General features: G+C 39.2%; 1 protein-coding gene across 1 annotated transcript in view; it reads right to left on the reverse strand.

The window, feature by feature from the left end:
• Positions 1-1,740: 1,740 nt before the first annotated feature.
• The window catches only part of LOC146611929 (leucine-rich repeat and fibronectin type-III domain-containing protein 5-like), a 35,860-nt gene continuing 24,002 nt past the window's right edge, over positions 1,741-13,598 (reverse strand). The window contains exons 7-8 of the mRNA XM_085342638.1: positions 3,344-3,617; positions 1,741-2,759 (exon numbers count right to left, since the gene is read on the reverse strand). Coding sequence (XP_085198764.1) covers positions 1,809-2,759; positions 3,344-3,617 — 1,225 coding nt within the window. The 3' untranslated portion in view covers positions 1,741-1,808. The remainder of the gene's footprint in view (positions 2,760-3,343; positions 3,618-13,598) is intronic.

Genomic DNA, 13,598 nt, shown 5'->3' on the forward strand with positions numbered 1-13,598 from the left:
GTAAGTCAACAAAAATCATTTTCTTTGGCAACTTTGCTGTGCTTCTGTGTGTCCTTGTTACCACATTCAGATTTTGGATGTAGATTTTGTTGAATATCATTCTGGTCCACACATAAGACCTTTTAAAAACTCACCACAGACAGAGATACAACAGAAGGTTTCCTTTGAGTGGGGAGGATAGAAGCTCTTCTGTTATAAGAAGTGCCTGTTACTTTAGAAGAGTGCTCTATATGAGAATCATAAAGCACTGTATGGAGCTGAATTATTACTCCCTCTCTTATTTCTCACGTGCTACACAACAGTCTGTTTTTCATGTGAGCGCTATGATTGTTTTGTAAGCACTTAAAAACAGGTCACGTGAGCCTTACTCATTGGCACATTGGCAAACTGTCAAAGCCTCACAGGGAGCACTTTTTCCTAAATTGCTTCCCTCTAATAAATGCAGTCAGTGAGAGGTGGGAGGTATGGAAATCAGATTCTGTGCTGTGAATAAACCTCCAGACTACGTCTGTGTGTGTGTGTGTGTGTGTGTGTGTGTGTGTGTGTGTGTGTGTGTGTGTGTGTGTGTAACTATGCCTGAGGTTTTAAGGTAAACATCGATACATCGAATTATCAAAATATGAATGAAAAGCCGCATCATTCAAACAATTTTCCAATTGAAAAGATAATATAATATATAATAATGATATGAAAAACTGGAGCAATATGCCAGCACAGTATATTTTTTGACATGCTGTATATTCGCTGTAAAGCACACCCATAACATTCCCATTTTCATTTTATCCCTTTTTTATTTTACACAACATAACAACAGTACATGTTGTCTTTTTCTGTACAGAAGCTTTCCGTGAGCTTGTGACCAACACAGGCTGTATTATACCAGTGTCAGTGAAAAGCTCACAAGGTTCTCACGTTGCTTTTTTTCTTTGCTTTTTTTTTTAATACTTCGCTTTAAAAAATATCAATTTCATAAGAGGTTCATTAAAGTCTTCATCTGTCTGCAACATTTTGTCTTTATGTGTCCAGAAAAGGTCTGTACTCCGCAGTAGGTAAGAAAGGCTATGTGTGAAATCTCTCTTCCTTAATCCGTCCCCTCATTCGTGGAGCCATGGTGGAGTCCTAAATCCGGTTAAAGTATCTGTTAGTGAGGGTCTGTTAGTGCAAAAGAAGGCACCGACTGCTATTCTCTTGCCACATTATGGATGCACATCTCTGTGAGCGTGTGAACATTAAGAATGGTGTGCTTTTCCCGTTTTTGTATTTTTTTATTCCTCTTATTTCCTGTATTAATTCCCTTTTTGTGGTATTTTTCAGATAAGGTGATAGTGAATCGGGAAATGACGTGGCGAGTCCATTGTCTTGTTTTTCTTTTGTGCTATAAAGTGGAACCAACGAGACAACTCGAGGACGCTACGAGACAAGGCAAGTTATCCACTCGCTGAATGATTGACTGCAAAATGGATACTGTTGAAGTGGAAACAAAAGCAAAAAACAAAACTGTAAACTGTAAATCAAGTACAAATAACTGTGGAGAAAAGTTATGAAAAGACTGATTATTTTTTTAAAAAGCGAGCACACACACACACACACGTTTACCAGAAACACAGTCAACCTCTCACACGTTTAGAAAGAAAATTCAAACAGGAAAACACACAGTAACAACACGCAAAGTTTTTCGTGACACAAGCAGGCTTTTCACACATACGCCTATAAACAAAACTTTGATTCACACTGCACGCATCCACTCACACAAAGGACAAACAATGAATAAACCAAAGTTCATTTTATGGTCGCTGGCTCATTCCAGTTCAAACTGTGCTTTCTAAGATCCAGTCAGAGTCACACCGCCCTTTGTCCGACTCTTCGTCCCCATCTTTTGGGAGTAGCATACCGCTCATTGATTGGCTCCTTTTGTTCCGTATTACGCGCCCTATTTTGGGTGCTCCTCCTCCTCCCTGATGGGCGGAGTGAGTTTTTGAGCCTCCTTCACTGAGTGAGTACCTCCTCCTAGCTCTGCTCCTTCCTCCCTCCTCCACAGGAAGAGTCTGATATCTGGCAGAAGAGGCGGCGGTGCGAGGAGCCCGGCGCAGGATGGGCGTCTCTCTGAATCGCACAGATGGGACTGGGCTCGGTGTGGCGATGGGGCTGAAGAAAGGGGAAGAGGCAAAGGGAGGTGGTGGGGTCTGAGAGAGAGCGGTGGAGTTATTTCGGTTGGTGTTGAGGTTCTCCAGGGCACCGGGGGATGAGGAATGAAGGAGGGCAGAGGAGGCGGTGGAAGTAGAGGAAGGTGGTCGTGTCGAGGAGGCAGTTGGGAGGTTCTCGATCATCCCCTGGCCACTGGAGCAAGCAGAGCCAGGCTTAGTTGGGGCGGGCTTTCGCTTTGGCTTGTGTAGGGAGCCTGTGGTGGCGGTGGGTGATGCAATGCCGGCTTGAGCTCTCTCTTCAACTGTTTTCTCTCGTTCCTCGGCTCCAGCTGTTGGGCTTCTGGCCGACCAAGCCTGGCTGAGAACTGATGTGGCTGTGGAGCAGTCAGGCAGGGAAGACTCAGAGGCCTGAGCTATTGTATCCTTTCTCCCACCTCCCGCTGCTGCAGCACCACTCCTCTTTGTGCCTCCTGAGAGGTCGTCTAATCCGATTGAGCCGTGTTTAGAGGAGCTTGGAGTCACGGTGCAACCCTGAGATTGCTGCCCATTGGTCTGTGAGTGAACGTTGGTCATTGACATTGAAATGCCTTTGCCACCCTCACTAGGGTTGCACACCTGAGGAAAAAACATAGGGAAAAGGGAAAATTAGATCCGATTTTTCTCATCTTGAGTGTCTCCCTTTGAACCCTTTCAAGTAACAAGAAAAACACTTTTTGAGTTATACTTTTATGCATTTTAAGGCACACGTTTAGTCCTTTATGTCTTCACCTGGTTCTTCCCTTTTAAAATTCACGTTGAGTCCAACCTGTTGGTCCCTGTATCAGGACTAAGTTGCTGTTGTAAATAAAACAAAATATGCTATGATATTTAAAAATTTACAGGAGACCTAATACCACTATGACTATAACAGATGTAGCTTTTGCATCAGTTAAGGATACTTTAAAATGCTTCAAAATATCAGTTTATGTAGACAAATCATTTTAATGCTTTTATTTAAGCTCTAATTTACAGTTTTGATTAGAAAGATACAAAGAAGACCAAAAGATTAAAAAAAAAAAAAAAATCACTAGATCACTTTGTGACTTTTTCTTGTTACATGATCACCATAACGACAATCATTCAGCTAAATGAAAAGCTCTCTTGCCTCATTCCTGCTGCCTTATGGCTAGACTGGACAAGAGCGACAGAGATAGACCCACCTTATATCGTATCATCAGGATGATAATAAAAACTAGAACCGAGGCCACTATTATCCCTCCGATGATAATGATCATGGTCCCACCCAGGAACTGAGACTGCATAAAATGACATCTCATGTACTCTGACTCGGTGGTGAACTGCACGCAGCCGACCACTCGCGTCGCTGTCAGAGAGGTGATAACGTCATCGTAGATGGCCAGGACACAGAGGTCGTACTGGGTGCCTGCTGCCAGGTTGTTGACTAGGAAGTTCTTGCTTGATGGAGGGATCATTCTGTGGCAGGAAGACAGGGAAGGCAAAATGACAGTTCAACATGTGTGTCAGCAGTTTCTTGGCTTCAAGCTTCTTGAAGCCTTTTTGAGATGGCTAATATAGTCTACCTTAGTGGAAAACAGTAGCCTTCATAGAGAAACAAATAAACTAGTAATTATATTTGACTCAACATCTATTATTTGGATTTCATAACTAATGCTGTGTTTGCCTGCCTAAGGAGTGCAGATAGAAAGTCAATACTAGTTAAATGCTTCTATGCATGGTTCCCGACAAATAAAGAACTAAAGCAGTAGCAATAGTGCCTAAGAGGCAGAATAGCAAGAATCATGAGCAGTTACATACAGCGTTAATTAGCCTAGTCTATTCCCTTTCTGTGGCTGTTTTGGAGATTCAACATTTGTAAGTTGAAGGAAATTAAAATAATTAGCACTTTAAGAGATAGTTTAGGTGCAGTATCACAATTGCAACAAAATGCAACAAGGCTGAGTGGCCTCGCTATATTCAGTTGTTCTATTCTGTCCATGAAATGTTAAAAATAAAGTCGAACTAAACAGGGAGGTTTTCATAAAAATATGAAAAGTACATGAAATAATTGCTGTGGGAGGACATTACTCTTTTTTTTTTTAATTTCAAATGAACCATCATTCATAACCTTAAACAAATTTCTAACATCAGGTGAACTTCTGTCAGTTCTCTTGTGTACGACTGTAAGAAGATAGGCTCCTCATGTCATCATAGTGAAAACACTGTGCAGAAAATATGCACAATCTAAATAATGAATATACCCACTGCTTTGTTTCTACAAACATGTGACACCATCCTCCAGAGTAATAAAACAGTACAGTGCATTTTTAAAAGAAGACAGGAATGCAGAAAAAAATATCAAGAGTGACGAAAAGTGAAGTGAATGAAATGACACAGAGTAAACACACTCCGCTCCTTTGGATGCTGAATCCTCAAATAAAGGATAATTAAATGACTTATTATGGCACAGAAGGTTTGAGCCGACAACCTTTGACAGCATGGACCTGCGACGATGCACAAGTATACTTAAACCGTTCAGTCTTTCCTCGTCAGTTCTGACAATAAGGATGAATAAAGAATGAATCATTTTGGATATTCTCTTGGACACTCGGACATTTTGAGTCCAATTTGTTGCTCTTTACTGGACACTTGTCACATTGAGTGGAGGTTTTGCATATTTGCCCTTCAGTTTCTCTAAAATAAAGTCTTGTCAGCGGTCCTGGAATTTGTCATTAAAATGCTAATGAAATTCCTCATTAAATCCAAAGAGGGCAGCTAGTTCAGAAGCCCGTGGTCGAGCGTGCACTGAGAGCAGCAGAGGGCTACTTTGGCCAGGTTAAAGCATCTGGTTTTGAGTTCGAGTTAAGCGAAGGTTAGAAGACTTGTTAAGGTTTAATGGTTAGTATTAAGAGCTCGGGGATGAATTTAATGGCAGGTCATGACTATACCCTCTATGGAATAACAGCACAAGGCTTTAAGTGAATGTGAGTGCATGTGAGGAAGGGTATTCATACAACCCTATGAATACTAATAGGATCATCTGAACAGTGGATGACCATGAGAATTCTACCCTTTGCTTCTCTTAATGGTTTTATCACAATAGTGGTGAACCTTGACTGCACGTAAACACACATCCTGAAAATGCCATTAGTTCTATGGTGGGACACATACAAGGATACTGAAGATAGCAGGTTAATGACAGGAATGAAAGTCACTGGTACCTACAAGCTCAAACACAAGCAGCTGCATTTGGATACACATGCATCCACAGACAGGGATTAATTTCTCTATTAACTGCTGTGCTTGCTTTGGGCTTCGTTTGTGTGCAAGAATGTATGTGTGGCTGTGTTTAAAGCAGTAATATCTTTCTATAAAAAGCGTTTGTTTTCATAATTCCTGGTAGGTCTCTGCATTTTAACTTAAACTATAGGCATTTATTGATTATCTTTTGACAGCTCATACCAGCATTTCTTCTTTTAAAAAGTCAAAAATTTGGACAAACCCTCTCATTTAATGGCTTTTATTTATTTTTACTACTTCCTAAATTGTAGATACATAATGAAGAAATCAAATATATGAAGCAAGATACATGATGACACCCAGCTCTACATTTCTTCTAAACCCAATTTATCCCTCTCACCTACCTACAATCATGGTTCTCCTCCAATTTTCTTAAACTAAACAGTAATAAAACAGAAGTTTTAGTTGTTGGTACAGCCTCTATCTTATCCAAATCCCACAGTTTTTCCATTAACACTGAAAGTTCTCCCACCCTCCCCTCAGGTTAAGAGTTTGGGTGTCATACTTGATAATACTCTCTCATTCCAGTCCCACATTAATTACATACTTCCACTTAGGTAATATTAACCGACTCCATCCCTTCCTTACTCCCCATGCTGCTGCCATCCGTGTCCATAGTCGTATTACATCCCGCATTGATTACTGCAATTACCTCTTATTTGGTCTCCCTAAAAGGTCCCTTCATAAACTCCAACTTCTTCAAAATTCTGCAGCTCGGGTCACAACTCGTACTCTGTCAAGGGCTCATATTACGCCAGTTCTTCAGCAGCTTCACTGGTTGCCCATAGAAGCCAGGATAAATTTTAAACTCTTACTTCTCACGTACAAGTGTGTCCATAAATCTGCTCCTTCCTATTTGTGTGACCTGCTCCATATCACCACTGTTTCCCGATCCTCATCTGCTATTCATCTTACCAAGGTTATTATCGTTAACGAAAACTAACGAAATAACGAAAACTAGAAGTGAAAAAACATTTTCGTTAACGGAAATAAAAATAAAAAGAGGAAAACTAACTAAAACTGTAATGAGTGTTCACAAAACTAACTAAAATTAACTGAATTTATAGCAAAAATGTGTTTAGTTTTCGTAGATGTGTGTGTGTCATACAATAGTCAAGGGTGAAAATGAAGTTTAGTTTCCAGATTTTTTTCTTGCTGTCTCATTATGCCAGCAGGTGGCCAGTACGTTAGTCGAGTCGTCTGTGTTGCTGCGTCCACGCGCAGAATCATGTCAGGAAAAGTCAGGAGAAAGCGCCAGAGTCCAATTTGGGATTACTTTGAATATGATTGTGTTTTGGATAAAGCAAGTGTCTTGTAGTGGAAAGAGACAAATTATGAGGGACATTATGAGGGAAAAAAAAATCCCACAAACCTTAAAGTGCACTTGAAAAGCTCACACAAGAAGGCTAACCTAGCTTACCTTGAAAAGGTAAGGGAGCACACTCAACCCTCATCCCCAGAAACAGAAGCTAACCCCAGGCAAGGCAGCGTGATGCATCCCGAGACAACAGGACGGGCACATCTACATAACTGTGTGAGTCAATTGCCTTCAAAAAAATGTATCAATTCACTTGAACCAAAATTACGAACACCCGGTGCTGCAAGAGTTAATAGTCTCATTGGGGCCAAGATATACATTTTATAGTTGCCTGGTATCAATGGTTGTTCATCTGCCTTTATTTATTTATTTATTTATTTAAAGAACCCATAGGTGGGAATGTGAGTTGTCTGTCTCTGCGTGTTAGCCCTGCGACAGACAGGCGACCTGTCCAGGGTGCAGGGTATGGTAGCTGGAATAGCAACATACCCAAGGATAAGCAGAAGAGCATGACTGATATGATGAAACTGGGATTTTGTTGCACTTAATTATTGCAAACACAACTAAAACTATAACTGACACTAATCAAAACTAAACTGAAACTAAGGATTTTCCAAAAAATAAAAACTAAACTAAACTAGCAAACAACTGGTAAAAACTAATTAAAACTGATATAAAATTGAAAATCTGAAGTCAAAACTAAATAAAAATAAAAACTAATGAAAATTGCAAAACTATTAAAACTATTACTGTTCCGTCCGCACGTCTTACCACTATGGGGAACAGAGCCTTCAGTCGTTCTGCTCTTCCAGCCACTCTCTTCCTCCAGCCATAAGAAATATGACTCTCTTCCCGCATTTAAGTCACAGCTCAAAACACATCTGTTCAAACGTATTCGCTTTAGTGCTGATTTTATCTGTTGTCAAGTTCTGCTTTGCAATTATTTATTTAATCACTTATTTTTATGTATTTTATGACTATTGCTTTTATTAATTTTGTTCTTTTGTAAGGTGACCTTGGGTTTTTGAAAGGCGCCCTCAAATAAAATCTATTATTATTATTATTATGTAATTATGTAGCAAAGACAAAATTGATAAATAACTTGTCTTATATTTTATATTTTAGACTCCTCAAAGTAGCCACCCTTTGCTTTTTGACAGCACTGCAAATCCTTGGCCTTCTCTCAGTGCGCTTCAAGATGTAGTCAACTGAAATGGTTTCCATTTCACAGGTGTGCTTTGTCAGGGTTCATTTGTGGAATTTCTTGACTTCTTAATGGGGTTGGGACCATCAGTTGTGTTGTGTAGAAGTCAGGTTGGTACACAGCTGACAGCTGTTAGAATTATATTATGGCAAGAACCAATCAGTTAAGTAAAGAGAAATGGCAGTCCATCATTACTTTAAGAACTCAAGGTAGTCAGTCCAGAAAATAGCTAAAATTTGGAATGAGTTTCCAAGTGAAGTTGCAAAAACCAGCAACTGCTATGACGAAACTGGATTGCTGAGCCAGATATCCTGGCCTCCACAGTCACCTGACCTAAACCCAGTCAAGACGGTTTGGGATGAGATGGACCGCAGAGTGAAGGCAAAAGGGCCAACAAGTGCTCGGCATCTCTGGGAACTCCTTCAAGACTGTTGGAAAACCATTTCAGGTGACGACCTCATAAAGCTCATCGAGAGAATGCCAAGAGTGTGCAAAGCAGTAATCAAAGCAAAGGGTGAGTATTTTGAAGAATCTAAAATATGTTTTGAGTTATGAAAATAAATGTCATGAAAATAAAGAAAAGCCATTAAATGTGAAGGTGTGTCCAAACCTTTGACTGGTAGTGTATATTGCTTTTCAAGGTTATGCGGGTTTAAAAGTCATCAACTTTCAATGCAAAGTAGGAAATTGTGTTTCTAGTTTTATACTATAGAATCTTTCAAAAGTTTCTAGCCCCCATTTATTTGCTTTCAAATAGTCAGACTTCCTTGTAGTATTATTATTTTTATTATTATTTATTTATTATAATGGTTTTGAGGAATATTTCTTCAGGCCTTCTGATGTCTTTCAAAGTTTTGCTTTGGACATTGTTTTTGCTCCAGTCATTTTCAGTCCAGTTCTTGGATCACAAAATCTAGGCTGTTTAAATATAGTTTAAGCATATGTATCATAATCATCAACAGTTTTTGTCCACCTTTGTCTGTTAGAAAAGTAACTTAAAATAGGAAAATAAAATATTGCAGGGGAAATGCTGTTCTTCCTAAACAGTCTGGTGTTTTGTTGCTCCAAAGATGGAAATGTACATTTTCCGCTTTTACAATGGAGGCAGAAAAAATATGATTTTAAATAGTAAAAAAGCATTTTCTACTGTCAAAAACAAACCGGGAAAAGAATAGGGAGGAATAATGCACTGGGCTCGAGGGCTTGTTTGCTTCTTTGCCATACATGAATCTTTCCAAGAAACCATTAGCTGCACGAACCCTCCTTTTTACAGGTACTAAATCAGAATGTTTCTTCATTAAAATATCAGCATTTTCTGGCCAATGAAATAAGGAAAAACTTTTTCATTTTCAGTGTGCAAGCAAAGCTATCACCATTTATAATTTATGTATACAATCAACAATCAAGATGTTGAAAATCTGTTTGAGCTTTACTCAGCACACAAAAGTACATTTTTTTCCCATTTTTATGTGTTTTTTTTTTCTTCTTTTTTCTGTTTTTCCCTTACATTCCTTCTTGAGCTGTTAGCAGTGTGAACTCATCCAAAGTGACTCATTCATTGTGGTTAATTTCTTTGTGTCTGAGCTGGATCTTGCTGCCAGTCTTTGAAGCCCTACAGTGGGCAGATGATTGCCTTGGCCGAGACTATTACACTAATCTATCTACTCTGCTCTGCCAAGCCCTCAGCCCAGGGCGCCTCTGTGTGAGTGTGTGTGTGTTTCAGGGTTTCATTACACTTTCATTACACAAGAGAAAATGTCAGCTTGGATGTTTCTCTATGAGTATCCATTTATGTACTTATATGTGTCTGTACATGTATGTAATTATGTGTGTGAGTTCCATTACAGTAATATTCTTTACCACTGCAAGTCTACTATTCCTGCCGTTTGTCACCATACCTGGACTCCTGGACTTCATCACTGAAATGACTATATGATTGTAAACAGAAGCCTGCATGTGCACGGTTGTGGCTTCTGCGTTGTATTAGAGTGCATGTTAATCGAGTTTCACTTCTCTCGCCCCGGTCCAGGTCAAAGCAAGCATCTCAATTTGTTGCTTCCTGCTTTCTGTCTCATGACAAATGTTTCCATCCATGAATGGAACAGTGAACTCTGATACCAGATTGTTCTGTTTCAGACATTTTCACTTGATTAAACATTGGAGAAAGCCTAAAGGCCACAGATATGCAGTCTTTCAGGAGGTTTGAAGGCATGCATGGCAGTGGTGCAACACACAAAACCAGGACCTTCAGGTCAAGCTGGAGTTTTGCAATATGGGCCGAGGACTTCTAATAACTCAGCTGTAGTCTTTGCCCCCAGCAGCACGGTCCAGTTAGATCATATGTGACACCGTGGGTGAACAACACACAATTATTTTCACTGCTTTGTCTAGCTCATTAGTCGTTTTAGATATCTGCAGGGAAATCATTTTCTTTTCCATTTCAGAGAAGAGAGAGAGTTTTCTAGTTTTGCGTATGTGGCATTGCTGGCCATTGAAACAAAAATGAAGTGAAAGCCATAGCACTATATGAGTGAGCCACAGTGGAAATGTCCCTTTAAGACCTCCCTGTTTCTGACCTGCAAAATCCTGCCTTTTTATTTTTCTTTTCCAACTTCAGAGTTTGAGGGTTTTTTTTTAAGTCTGCAAGTGAATGCAAGCTGAGCAACTCTGGCAACAACAAAACAGGCACTGTTTGGGGTCATGCATGGATGATCTGATGTCAGTTTGATGTGAGAAGAGGGGACAACATTGGGCCTGAAGCCTGGATTTTGTGATTTACTTCCTTACATACTTTATTTACTTGTGATTACTTTAAGTTTGAGAGTGACCATGCAAAAAAGTACATTTGAGACAACAAAACAGTGTTTGCACATAAATGACCACCCATGACACCCCAACCACCAAGAGGGAAAATTAATAGAACTGGTCATCTCATTAACAATACTGATGGAGTTCATGTGATATGACGCACTACAACTGAATTCTATTTTAATTTTTCATTATTTGACCTGCTGTATTTAACCACTATCTTCTTTCCTTTCCACAGTAAAACTGCACAGCTGTGTTACTCAAACAGAGAAAGGACCAAAATGTGGGTCACAGATATCTAAGAGTAGGTTGTCCAATTATTTCAGAAAATTGTATGCAGTGCTTCTGGCTAGAGCTTTCCATGTTACTGCAATGGAAGCTAGTCTAGATTAAATAGCCCGAAACATAGAAAACTTTGTCAGATAAGCTCAGAAAAATAGCCTGCAAAAGCAGTTATAGGTTTTAAAAAACTTTTCTTTGCATAGCACTTTTTAAACATGCCTTAGCTTAATTTTATTACATACTTTTTTTGGTTTTGTGCAGTAAAAACGGTTCGCATTGCACAGCAATCACTCACATTAGTCATTACTTTCACAGGCTACTGAAAATAACTTTCTTCAACTTAATTTTCTAAACAATTGAGCAAACAATCTGACAACACAAATACAATCAAACCAGTTACGTATAACAGGTTTATATACACAAAGTGAAGAAGATTAATGGTAGCTCCACATCTGCTCCATTACTGCTAACCTCAAAGCTAATGTAGCTTACACAGCAGATGGCACCATGCCATGCTAATAGGTCCAAGTCTCTCGGGCAGACAGAAAACATTGCAGTAGTGAGCTTTATATCTCTGTGTTACCGTGCATAGTGCCCCTGACACCAGAACTAATGGTTAACAAGCACCTACGCAGCTTGTAGTCATAGGTGGGACAAGGACAGGTGGGCACTCCTAACAACTTGTGCATTTCTTTCCCATTTAACCCTGTATGCATTCAGATTGTCGGCAGCAAAGGAATAAAACAAAAGCTTTGAAAAACATTTCTACAAACAGTGTTAAGAAATTACTTTAATTACAGTCATAATATCACAGTTCCCAAGAAAACACACTGCCACCTCATTTAAATGTCAGAGTGTATCAGCATTATCTAAAAACTATAATTATCCCAACCCTTCAAATTGCTTTCCAGATAATCATCCTTACACACTAAATTAGTGAAAAATAAACGTAGCTTACAGTGTTCGTTCTCACTTGGCTGTAAAAATTTCAATCTGTTCAAAGACGACATTTTAGGGGTCTTGAGAAATCATAATGAATTACTGCTTGCAGTGAGAATCAATAAAAGATTTCACGAGTGAAGGAAGTTTAGTTCTAAAATTAGTTTTATGAATATTAAAAACACTCTTAGGGGTAACGTAACAGAGCGGACCAAACTGAGTTTATTTGTGATCAAAAGTTCCTAATTCAAAAACTGCTCTAGTCGAGATGTTTATAGTAACAGTACATTAAAATATTTCAAATGTGAAAAGGTTCTGCCTACAGTGTCAAACTAACAGAAAACTCTTAATAAACTGTGCAGCTTTTCATTTGCTTATTATAGTTTTGGCATTTTTACAACACATTCCACTATGAGCTAGACTTACCCACTTATGCACATTTCATACAGCACTAATTGTACTCATGCAGTGCTGCAATGTGCATGAGTGATAACATGGCCTCACATATGGATCAGGGTAATTTGGAGATGGAAGCTTGCCAAAAACAAAGGACTTGAGAAGGAACATGCAGACTGAAGAATGGCCTGCTCTAGCTCCTGTACCGCAGTCACCTGCTACACTTTAATACTGTATTTTGGATGATTTCTCTCATCATCATAATTTCCAAAGAAATTAACGTATAAACAGCCCAGATGAAACAACCGCAAATTACCAAAGAGCATCCAAAGATAGCCTCTAAAACACACCGTAAATCTTTGTGTGACGTCAGTGGGAAGCAAAACATTCACGTTTCTTTGCAAGCTCCTTTGACCAGAAATATGATGGTGAATGAAACCTAAGACTGCTCGACTTCTAAACCAAATGAGGCAGTAGAGCAGGATCGGGTAACACAAGAGTGAATAAATTCATTTATATAAGTAAAGTATACAAAACCACTGACTTCATTTAAAATATGTAGAGTGAGGAAAACAAAATTAGTAACTTATATAAGATAAACAACCTGCAGTGAGACTAAACAATTATTAAATAAATAATGTAAAAAAGTCTTAGCTGAATCTCATTATAGTTATGACTAGATGTCAACGTGTCATGTAGCTAAAGCTGTCCCAGATGTTCAAAAGATGTTTCAGCATTATCTGCTGCAAGCCGTAGACCTCCATCTGCCCAGCTCAGCTCCATTCTTCCAGCTTCGCTGAGTCATCTGCATCTCCTTAATGCTGTGGCTGGCTGCTTCTATATATCCTTCCTGCATAATGTTACTTCTTGAATCTGTTGTTTTGATCTCCCATTAGCTTTTTCATGTTTTTTCTGTTCCTTTCCTTATGCCTCCTTTCCATCCTCCATCTTTGCCATTTACTTTCTTGCTTTTCATCTCTGCTGCCTTCTTTTTTCAGCCTCTTTCTCCCTTTCCTAAATCATTCCTTTTCTGAACAACTTCAGTGTGGTTATTCTTCCAGCTGCCCTCACATTCCCTCCCCTTCTCACACCCCCTTTATTACCACATACCTCCATGTTTATTTTATCATTTTACCCTCTTTTTATCATTCTTTTCTCCCTCCTTCTCTTTTCCCAACTGTTCCACATTTTCAGCCTTTCTCTGCTGCAC

The sequence above is a fragment of the Diplotaxodon limnothrissa genome, linkage group LG19, assembly GCF_057381915.1.
Source record: "Diplotaxodon limnothrissa isolate DT_005_m linkage group LG19, D_limnothrissa_male_GT1.1, whole genome shotgun sequence".
NCBI lineage: Eukaryota > Metazoa > Chordata > Actinopteri > Cichliformes > Cichlidae > Diplotaxodon > Diplotaxodon limnothrissa.